General features: G+C 44.6%; 1 protein-coding gene across 1 annotated transcript; it reads left to right on the top strand.

Annotated features, from left to right (window-relative positions):
- The first annotated feature begins 1,334 nt into the window (after positions 1–1,334).
- RPUSD2 (RNA pseudouridine synthase domain containing 2) lies at positions 1,335–5,569 on the top strand. The gene is made up of 3 exons (XM_028119586.2): positions 1,335–1,982; positions 3,443–3,739; positions 4,621–5,569. Exons 1-3 carry the CDS (start codon positions 1,335–1,337, stop codon positions 5,353–5,355), a joined length of 1,680 nt encoding a protein of 559 aa, XP_027975387.2. The 3' UTR covers positions 5,356–5,569.
- The last annotated feature ends 5,783 nt before the right edge of the window (positions 5,570–11,352 follow it).

The following is an 11,352-nucleotide window of genomic DNA, read 5'->3' on the forward strand; positions in this document are numbered from 1 at the left end:
TACAGCCAGGAACAGTGTCTAAACCTCGCCGAGGGACTACTCGGAATACTCCAATGCCTTTGAACATAGATACTGCAGCTGGCATTGCTGACTGACCACTGGACACAAGAATCTCCCCTACTGTTAGCCCTCCAAATCAGATGTTTCCAATGCTATCTTTTTTTTTTCTTTTTGAGAGTTTAGCATTTAACCTCATTCCAATGCTATCTTGTCACACATGGGTTCTACATTGTGCCTGCTTCCTCTGCTGTGTGCCTCTGAACTAAAGGCCCTAACTGGGGGCACCTGGGTGGCTCAGTCGTTAAGCTTCTGCCTTCTGTTCAGGTGATGATCCCAGGGTCCTGGGATCAAGCCCCGCATCAGGCTCCTTGCTGAGTGGGAGGCCTGCTTCTTCCTCTCACTCCCCCTGTTTGTGTTCTCTCTCTGTCAAATAAATAAATAAATAAATAAAATCTTAAAAAAAAAAAAGGCCCTGACTGATCAATGGAGCCCAGGTGATAAATGCCCATGCTGCAAGGGAATCTGGGAAGGCCGGTTTCTGGTTTACACATTTTATAATGTGGGAAATTCCTCACACAAAAGAAGAGGGTTAAGAAGATGCTGGATATCCAAAAAATATGACAAATGTCTGCTCTACACGGTCTATACCAGCGCTTCTCAAATGTTAATATGCATACATACCATCTGAAGATATTGTTGAAATACAGATTCTCATTCAGTAGGTCAGGAGGGAAGAAGGAACAAGATTCTGCAGTTCCAACAAGTTGCCAGGTGTTTCCCATGTTGCTAATCCAGAGACTGCATTTTGAGTAGCAAGACTTTATACAATCCCACAAGGACTTCCTCTCTAGAACGTTCCAATATCTCATTCCTTGTCTGTGCTTTCTAATCCTTCTCAGGAAGGATAGGATAGGTGTGAAGACATTGCTTCTGGGTTGTGCGTGTTTAGATACGTATATAACAGCTTTATTGAGTTATAAGTCACATACTATAATATTCACCCTTTAAAGTATACAACACAGCGCTTCTTAGTATAGTCAGAGTTCATCAATCCTCATTCTGATTTCTTTTGAATAAGGCTCCTTTCGTTTTTCCAGACCCAAGGGACTTTGAACGTATCTACATGGAATCTACACTTTTGATGAGTCATTCTCAGCCTCTCCACTGAGCTCACTCCCATATTCACTCTCACTCACTGACTCTCAACGGGCAACTCCACACGTTCAACTCCACTCATTCAACTGCCTCCGTCACTCCTTCTCTTCTCAGTCCCCGCCTCGACACTGGGCCTCGCTGATTGGCTGGTGCCCGGTGACGTCCTCACATCGCGACCCATGATCTGGGGCCGAGTTGTCATGTGGCTGGGCGGCCACCGGTGGCTTCCAGTTCTTCAGCAAGGGTTCCTCAACCTCCGGCGCCTCAGCGCTGCCAGGATTTGGGGTAGTTGGTGGGGTCCGATGGCGGAAACATTCTCGACTGGGGCCGAGGCAGCGACCGGGCTGAGGGCTGCGGTTCGACAAAACGGAGACGCATGCGGCGACGCGAGGGGTGAGCGGACCTCCGGGAGCCCGGAACCTGTAGGCCCGGGAGCGGAGCCGGCCCGGGAGGTCGGGAAGCAGACCCCACTGAGCGAGGAGAAGGCCCCGGTTGCAGCTTCGGGCCCAGGCAAGCGTAAAAAGCGACGGGACGCCATCAGGGAGCGCGTCGTGCCACCCCCGAAGAAGCGGCGGGCAGGGGTGAGCTTCGGCGATGAGCATTTTGCAGAGACCAGCTACTACTTCGAAGGAGGCCTGCGCAAAGTGCGGCCTTATTACTTTGACTTTCGGACCTACTGCAAAGGCCGCTGGGTGGGCCACAGCTTGCTGCACGTCTTCGGCACCGAATTCCGAGCCCAGCCCCTGACCTACTATGAGGCCGCAGTCCGGGCGGGGCGCCTGCATCTCAACGAGGAGCCAGTACAGGACCTCGGCGTTGTGCTCAAGGTGGAGTCCTGATGGGGCCGGCCGGAAGCGGGCGAGGAAAGGGGGCAGGGGTCTTTCTCGGAGTTAATAGGGCATAGGTACTGGAGTAAAATCGAGGTAATTCTGAAGCGTTTTCGCTTTCACTTGGAACACTCTTGGAGCCCCCTCCTCTTATCCCATCTCCGCAAAAGTAGTCTCTGCTTCAAAACTCAACCCGTGTATCCCCTCCTTCCAGGCGGCTCCCTTGTTTCCAGGGGACTGAAGTTGGAATTCTCAAAGCTCCTTTTGTGCCCTGTCTTGTGGCACTGGCATTTATCGCTATGTTGCGTTGTAGATCGCTGTACAAATAGTAATAATAGAGGCTGTCATTTATGTCTCCTTACTGTGTGCTGGCACAGAGGTAAGCATTTTATGTACTTAACATCAAATTCTAACGACAGCCTTGTGGGGTAGGTATTGCCACCTCATTTTACCTGTGAGGAAACAAAACTAAGGTAAACTTCAGAGAGGTAAGTACCTGCAACAGTGTCACCGCCAAAGTCTGTGTTCTTGTAACTACTGCTTATTTATCATAGATCCTGATAGAATTGTGAAATGTCAGGTATAGAGACTAGAATTGTCTAGCCCAATGCTTTGACCCTTTAAAATTCCATCACTAAGCTAAGAGTTACCAGAGTCCCCTGTCAGTAACATTTTGTTGTGAGGGGAGACAAGGTGATTTCAGCATTTGAGGAATGAGTGGTTTGAATCCCCTCTGCCATCCCAATTTTGAGAAGTACAGGTCTGGCCTAATCCTCACATTTTACAGATGAGGAAACTGAGGCCCAGAGAAGTTAAGTGACATGCAGTGAGCCTGTGGCAAATCCAAGTCTAGAGACCAGATATCTGGACTTACAGCTTGGTGTTATTTGTTCAAAGTCACAATAAGTGATGATTTTATGGAGCTTTTCCCCCCCTCCATTTTAGAAAACTTTACCTTTTCTTTATTTTTTTTTTTTTAAAGATATTTGTTTGTTTGTTTAGAGACAGAGCAGATAGAGGGGCTGAGGGAGAGGGAGAGAATCCCAAGTAGACTCCCTGCCCAAGATGGGACTCGATCCCACCACCCTGAAATCATGACCCCGGCAGAAATCAAGAGCTGGACGTTCAACCAGCTGAGCCAGCCAGGCGTCCCGGAAGACTTTACCTTTTAAATATAACTTTATTGTAGAGAAAATACAAAAAAACAAAACCAAAAAACATTCAATCCCACCACCCAGAAATATCACCAAAACATTTTTGTGTATATCCTTCTAGTACTTTCTCAATCCCTGCTCCCTGCCTGTGTGTCTGTATTTTTATAAAATGAATACACTATGCACGCTGTATTTTCTGCTTAAGGATGTAGTGTGACCATTCTGTCAGTAAGGAACAGGAAGCTGTGTGAAGTTGATTACATGTTGCTTAGCTCTGGTCTGATGACTTGCCTGTGTCATTTGCAGGACAATGACTTCTTGAGGAACAGAGTGCACAGGCATGAACCACCAGTCACAGCAGATCCTGTCCGCCTGCTAGCTGAGAATGAGGATGTGGTAGTTGTAGACAAGCCTTCTTCCATTCCTGTCCACCCTTGTGGCCGCTTCCGACACAACACTGTCATCTTCATCCTGGGCAAGGAGCACCAACTCAAGGAGCTACACCCATTGCATCGGCTTGACCGCCTTACCTCGGGGGTCCTCATGTTTGCCAAGACAGCAGCTGTCTCAGAGAGAATTCATGAGCAGGTTCGGGACCGGCAGGTGAGCTGGGCTTTTGTCTCCTGCATGCCACTTCCTGGGCTCACGAATGCTCTGTGTCAAAAGTGTGTCTCTGAGTTCTTTTGAAGTGGTCCTTCATGTTATCTGGCCAAGCTTCCTATCCTCAGGAAGGTCAACACTGAAAATGTGAAAAACAGGCTATTATCTCTTACGTTTCAAAAGATCTTTAGAGACAGCATATACACTGCCTCTCTTGGTAGGTTGCTCTTTTGAAGTTTTAGAGTGCTGACAAGCTGACTGAGGTGTTTTTTGGTTTTGTTTGTTTTTTTATGACAGGTTTTTAAGATTGTGGGGAGAGCCTCCTTGGTAGAAAGATTCTGGTTGAAGTTGGAAGAGGCTTGGGTAGAAGAGTTAAATAGTAGTGACTGTGATCTTGAGACTTGTAACTCTGGATCTGATTGTGATACGTTTAATGAGTGTTTAGTGTGTACCAGCCTCAGTACCAGGCACATTAGAGTCTAACTGAATCCTTATAACAGTCCTGTGAGGTAAATGCTTTTCTAATCTTAACATTTTCTAGACAAGTTAATGGGATTTTTTTTTTTTTTGGTAAAGATTTTATTTATTTGACAGAGAGAGACACAGCGAGAGAGGGAGCCTGATGTGGGGCTCGATCCCAGGACCCTGAGATCATGACCTGAGCCGAAGGCAGACGTTTAACGACTGAGCCACCCAGGCGCCCCAAGTTAATGGGATTTAAAGAGGCTAACTATTGTACCCAGAATCATGCAACTGGCAAATGGTGGAGCTGGAGTTTGAATCCTCTTCTCTCTGACACTGATACATTTCTCATCACTGTACTGGGTCTGAACTTCATGAGTTTAGGCTTTGTGCTGACTCTCTCCCTCTTCCCTCCTGTGTAGCTGGAGAAGGAGTACGTGTGCCGAGTGGAGGGGGAGTTCCCCGCTGAGGAATTGATCTGCAAGGAGCCCATCTTGGTGGTATCTTACAAGGTAGGGGTATGCCGCGTAGATGCTCGGGGCAAGCCCTGTGAGACAGCGTTCCAGAGACTGAGCTACAATGGCCACTCCAGTGTGGTGCGGTGCCGGCCACTCACAGGCCGCACTCACCAGATCCGAGTCCACCTCCAGTTCCTGGGCCACCCCATCCTCAATGACCCCATCTACAACTCATTTGCGTGGGGCCCCTCCCGGGGCCGGGGCGGCCACATTCCCAAGACAGATGAGGAACTGCTTCGGGACCTTGTGGCAGAGCACCAGGCCAAACAGAGCCTGGATGTGCTAGATCTCTGTGAGGGCGATCTGTCCCCAGGACTCATAGACTCTACAGCTCCTTCCTCAGAGCTGGGCAAGGACCACCTAGAAGAGTTGGCTACATCTGCCCAGAAGATGGATGGAGCAGATGAGGCAGCTCCTCAGGATCTGGACACAATGGCCTTGGCACCAGAGAAGGCAGCTGAAACAGATGTTGTGGATCAAGAGATAGACCCTCTCTGTGCAGAGTGCCGGCTGGTGCGACAGGACCCCGTGCCCCAGGACCTTGTGATGTTCCTGCATGCTCTGCGCTATAAAGGGCCAGGGTTTGAGTACTTTTCACCCATGCCTGCTTGGGCACAGGATGACTGGCAAGAAGACTGAGGGCTGTGGCCAATGGAGGGGTTGCTTCTTGAATTGGAAAAGGAATGGGCCATGGTTTTTCGGAGTTGACCTCATGGGCTGGTACTCAGGGTTTCTACAGGAGTGAGGTTGGGCTCTTAAAGGGTCTTCTTATACTTGCTACCTCCTTCTTTCCTCCCCCTCTAGCTAGAGTTAGGGAACTTGTTGGTTTGTAAATATATCCCTTTTTCAAACACCTTGTGTGTCTGGTTTTCTTACCTTTTTTTTTTAATTGAGGTAAAATTCACATAATGTACAATTAACCATCTTAAGATACACAGTTTAGTGACATTTAATACATTCACAAGGTTTTGCAGGCATCACCTCTTAACTAGTTTCAAAACGTTTCCATCACCCAAAGGAAACCCGTACCCATTAAACAGTCACTCCCCATATCCCCTTTCTCCTAGCTCTGGTGACCATTAATCTACTTTCTGTCTCTATGGATTTGCCTATTCTGGACTTTTCATATAAATGGAATCATACAATATGTGACCTTTTATGTCTGTCTACTTTTGCTTAGCATAATGTTTTTAAGGTCTGTCTAATCTATAGCATGTATCAGTACTTCGTTACTTTTTCTTTTTTTTTTAAAGATTTTTATTTATTAGAGACCGTGTGCACATGCACGAGAGAGCACAAGCAGGGGGAGAGGCAGAGGGAAAAGCAGACTCCCCACTGAGCAAGGAGCCATATGTGAGGCTCAATCCCAGGACCCTGGGATCATGACCTGAGCCGAACTGATTGAGTCACCCAGGCGCCCCAGTACTTCATTCCTTTTTATGGCTGAATAATATTCCATATGGGTATACCACATTTGTATATCCATTCATCAGTTGATGGACATTTGGGTTGTTTCCACCTTTTGGCTATTGTGAATAGTGCTGTTATGAACATTCATGTATAGGGTGCCTGGGTGGCTCAGTTGGTTAAGTGACTGCCTTCGGTTCAGGTCATGATCCTGGAGTCCTGGAATCGAGTCCCGCATTGGGCTCTCTGCTCAGCAGGGAGTCTGCTTCTTCCTCTGACCTTCCCCCCTCTCATGCTCTCTCTATCTCATATTCTCTCAAATAAATAAATAAATAAAATCTTTAAAAAAAAGAAAGAAAGAAAATGAACATTCATGTATAAATTTGTGTTTGAATACATGTTTTCAGTTCTTTCGAGTATATACTAAGGAGCAGAACTGCTGGGTCATATGGTAATTCTATTTTTAACTTTTTGAAGAATCACCAAACTGTTTTCCACAGTGGCTAAGCCATTTTACATTCCCCCTGGCAATGCAGGAGGGTTTCAGTTTCCCCATATCCTCACCAGTACTTGTTACTTTTCATTGTTTTGATTATAACCAGCCTAGTGGGAGTGAAGTGTTCCTGCATTGTGGTTTTGATTTGCATTTCCGTCTTTAGCATCTCTGAGCATCTTTGCATGTGCTTCCTGGCCATTTATATATCTTTGGAGAAGTATCTCAAGTCCTTTGCCCATTTTTAAGTTGGGCTGTTTGTCTTTTGTTTTTGAGTTATAAAGAGTTCTTCATATATTCTGGATATAAGACCCTTATGAGGTATGATTTTCAAGTATTTTCTCCCATTTTGTAAGTTGTCTATACATTTTATTGATAGTGTCCTTTGATTCACAAGTTTTCATTTCTTTTTCTTTATTGCAATAAGAACACTTAACATGAGATCTACCCCTTAACAAATTTCTATGTGTACAGTACCAGATAGTTAACTATAGGCATAACATTGTACAGCAGATCTCTAGAACTTAATCATCTCGCATAACTAAAGCTCTATACCCATTGAATACCAATCTCCTATTTCCCCCTGCCCCCTACTCTCTGTTTCTATGTGTCTGACTGTTTTAGATACCTGAAAAAAAAATTGTTTTCCTTCACTTAATAGTCACAGAATACTCTGTACTTCAAATGTGTGGGGACTTTTCCCACACCAAGCAATTCTCCCAACACTAACTGGGTGCCCTACAATTTAACTCAATTCTGACACTATCTACCTGAAGATAGCATCAGACCCATTGAGCCCACAGGCTCAATTCCACAAGACTGCTCCACATCAGATGCCAATTGCAAGTCCAGGTTGTCACCTGTGCTTCTGACCAACCAGAAATCAGAGGTTCCCACAACCCCCTCCTTGGGTTCAATTATTTACTAGAATGGCTCACAGAACTTAAGAACAGTTTACTTACCAGACTATTGGCTTATTACAAAGAATATTAAAGGATATGGGGTACCTGGGTGGCTGAGTTGGTTAAGTGTCTGCTTTCAGCTCAGGTCATGATCGATCCCAGGGTCCTGGGATTGAGTCCTGCAACAGGCTCCCTGCTTGGCGGGGAGCCTGCTTCTCCCTCTCCCTCTGCTGCTCCCCCTGCTTGTGTTCTCTCTCTCTCTGTCAAATGGATAAGTAAAATCTTAAAAAAAAAAGAATATTAAAGGATATGAATGAACAGCCAGATGACAAGACACATAGAGCAAAGTCTTGCAGGGTCCTGAGCACAGAAGCCTCTGACCCTGTAGAGTTTGGGGTGTGCCATCCCCTGGCATGTGAATGCCTTCTTGTTCACCAACCCACAAATTCTCCGAACCTAATCATTTAGGATTTTTATGGGTGGTTCATTACTTAGGCATGATGGATTAAATCATTGGCCACTGGTTAAGTTAATCTCCAGCTCTCTACCCACAACCCCCCCCCCACAAGTTAGTAAGTGGGCTGAAAGTTCCAACCCTCTTATCAACAGAGTTGGTTCCCCTGGCCAATCAACCCCCGTCCTTAAGTGCTCTCCAAAACTCACCGCATTAACAGACTCAAGTGTGGTTGAAAGGGGTGTGTTATAAGTAACAAAAGATACCTGAATCACTCTTATCACTTAGGAAATCCCTAGGGTCTTAGGAGCTCTGCCAGGAACAGGAATGAAGACCAAATATGTATTATTATAAATCACAGTATCACGACACCTTCGATAAGTGGAATCATATAATCTTTCTGTCTTTTTGTGATTGGCTCATTAAGCTCACTTAGCTTATTTTTTTTTTAAGATTTTTTATTTATTTAACAGAGAGAGAGAGCACAAGTAGGCAGAGCGGCAGACAGAGGGAGAGGGAGAGGGAGAAGCAGGCTCTCCACCGAGCAGGGAGCCCGATGCAGGGCTCGATCCCAGGACACTGGGATCATGACCTGAGCCAAAGGCAGCCGCTTAACCTACTGAGCCACCCAGGTGCCCCTAAGCTCACTCAGCTTAATGTCCTCAAGGTTCATCCATGTTGTAGCTTGTGATGGGATCTCTTCCTTTTAAAGGTTGAATAACATATCACATTTTGTTTATCCATTCATCTGCTGATGGACACAGGGGCTGCTTCCACCTCTTGGCTATCATGAATAGTGCTACTATGAACATAGGCGTGCAAGTACTTTTTAAGACTCTACATTCAATTCTTTGGGGTATATATACAGAAATAGGATTGCTAGATCATATGGTATTTCTGTTTTTTTGAAGATTTATTTATTTATTCATTCATTCATTCATTCATTCATTTGAGAGAGAGAGGGAGAGAGCACACGCATGAGCAGGGGAGGGGCAGAGGGAGATGGAGAAGCAGGCTCTCCACTGAGCAGGGAGCCTGATGCCAGGCTCCATCCCGGGACCCCGGGATCATGACCTGAGCCAAAGGCAGATGCCCAACTGACTGAGCCAGGCGCCCCACTATTTTTAATTTTTTTAAACATTTATTTACTTATTTGAGAGAGAGAAAGCAAGAGAGTGCATGAGCAGGGGGAGGGGTAGAGGGAGAAAGAGAGAAGCAGACTCCCTGCTGAGCACAGAGCCCCACCACATAGGGCTCAATCCCATGACCCTGAGATCATGACCTGAGCTGAAACCAAGAGTTGGACATTTAACCTACTGAGCCACTCAGGCACCCCTCTATTTTTTTTTTTAAGATCTTATTTATTTATTTGAGAGAGAGAGAATGAGAGACAGAGAGCACGAGAGGGAAGAGGGTCAGAGGGAGAAGCAGACTCCCTGCTGAGCAGGGAGCCCAATGTGGGACTCGATCCCGGGACTCCGGGATCATGACCTGAGCCGAAGGCAGTCGCTTAACCAACTGAGCCACCCAGGCGCCCAGGCACCCCTCTATTTTTAATTTTTTGAGGAACAACCATATTGTTTTCCATACCATTTGCACCATTTTACAATCTTACTAAAAACGCAGAGGTGGTCTAATTTCTCCACATCCTTGCTAACATTTGCTATTTTTTGTTTTTGGGTTTTCTTTTTATGGGTATGAGGTGTTATTTCATTGTAGTTTTGGTTTACATTTCCCTGATGATTAGTGACATTGAACATGTTTTCATTTGCTTGTTGGCCTTTTGTATGTCGTTTAGAAAAATGTTCATTCAAGTCCTTTATGCATTTTTCAATCAGGTTGTTTGATTTTTTTGTTGTTGAATTGTAGTTCTTTACATATTCTGGATGCTAACCCCTTATCAGATAAATGATTTGCAGATATTTTCTCCCATTCCATAGGTTGCCTTTTGTTCTATTGATTATGCCCTTTGATCCACAAAAGTTTCTAAGTTTGATGTAGTACCTTTGTCTATTTTTGCTTTTGTTGCCTATGAGGCTGATAGGAATTTGATAGGGATCGCACTGAATCTATAAATTATTTTTGGGTAGTATTACCATCTTAACATTATTAAGTCTTCCAATCCATGAAAATGGGATGTCTTTCCATTTTTTTTTTTAGATCTTTAATTTCTTCCAGCAATGTTTTGTCATTTCTAGCGTACAAGTCTTATATCTCCTTGGTTAAATTTATTCCCACATATCTTATTCATTTGATGCTATTTCAAATGCCCAAAAATAATAAAATAAATTGTTCTCTTAATTTTATGTTTGGATTGTTCATTGATAGCATATAGAATTACAACTGATTTTTGCGTTGATTTTTTAATCCTGCAACTTTGAATTTTTTAGCTTAATATTTTTTTGCGTGTGGATTCTTAAAATGTGTGTGGGTGTGTGTATTTTTTTCATTCATCTGAGACTAGAGATAATTTTACTTCTTCCTCTTCCAATTCAATGCCTTTTATTTCTTTTTCTGTCCAGTTGCTCTGGATATCTCATTGTGATTCCACTACAATGTTGAATAGAAGTAGCAGAGTGAGAGTGGGCATCTTTGTCTTGTTAATGGCTTAGGGGTAAAGTTTTCCAGTCTTTCACAATTGTATGATGATAGCTGTGGGCTTTTCATAAATTCCATATTGAGGATGTTCTTACTGCTTGTTTCTTGCCCTGCATTTCTGCCTGGTCAGTCTTTTGACTTCTGTTCAGCTGGAAGCTTTCTCCTTTCTGTTCCTTTTGTTACATATCTGTCACATATGTCCTATTTCTTTGGAGTACCCATAAAGAGAAGCCTGACTTTTTGTTTTCAGGCTTCTTCAGGGTGAATGAAACAGGCTCATTAACACCTAATCTGTAGACTTTGATCAGCACACACTAAGCAGTGGTGGTGTGGGTAGGGAAAAACAATTGAGTTTATGTTCTTTTAGTGGTTCATACTAGTTGTTGGCCCCCTATTATATGCCAAACATTATTTAATGCTGGTATACAAAAATAAATAACTAGGGGCGCCTGGGTGGCTCAGTTTAAGCTTCTGCCTTCAGCTCGAGTCGTGATCCCAGGGTCCTGGGATCGAGCCCCACATCAGGCTCCCTGCTCGGCGGGAAGCCTGCTTCTCCCTCTCCCACTCCCCCTGCTTGTGTTCCCTCTCTCGCTTTGTCTCTTTCTGTCAAATAAATAAATAAATAATCTTAAAATAAATAAATAAAATAAATAACTAGGTCCTGCCATGGTAGAGCACACATGATGAAATATGCAAAATACAAAGGGAAACAGTGGAGATACGGCATAATTCTGTCCGGAAGTACCAGCACAGGTTTCCCAGAGGAAGAGGCATTTAAGAAT

Source organism: Eumetopias jubatus, unplaced genomic scaffold (assembly GCF_037043125.1).
Source record: "Eumetopias jubatus isolate StellerSeaLion01/CBP00866 unplaced genomic scaffold, mEumJub1_p1.0 scaffold_7, whole genome shotgun sequence".
Classification (NCBI taxonomy): domain Eukaryota; kingdom Metazoa; phylum Chordata; class Mammalia; order Carnivora; family Otariidae; genus Eumetopias; species Eumetopias jubatus.

Excerpts from the sequence above, each read along its gene's own strand:
- RPUSD2 (XM_028119586.2), top strand. The coding sequence starts at position 1,335 with ATGATCTGGGGCCGAGTTGTCATGTGGCTGGGCGGCCACCGGTGGCTT. Across the intron at positions 1,983-3,442 it reads ACCTCGGCGTTGTGCTCAAG|GACAATGACTTCTTGAGGAA; the intron begins GTGGAGTCCTGA and ends TGTCATTTGCAG. Across the intron at positions 3,740-4,620 it reads AGCAGGTTCGGGACCGGCAG|CTGGAGAAGGAGTACGTGTG; the intron begins GTGAGCTGGGCT and ends CCTCCTGTGTAG.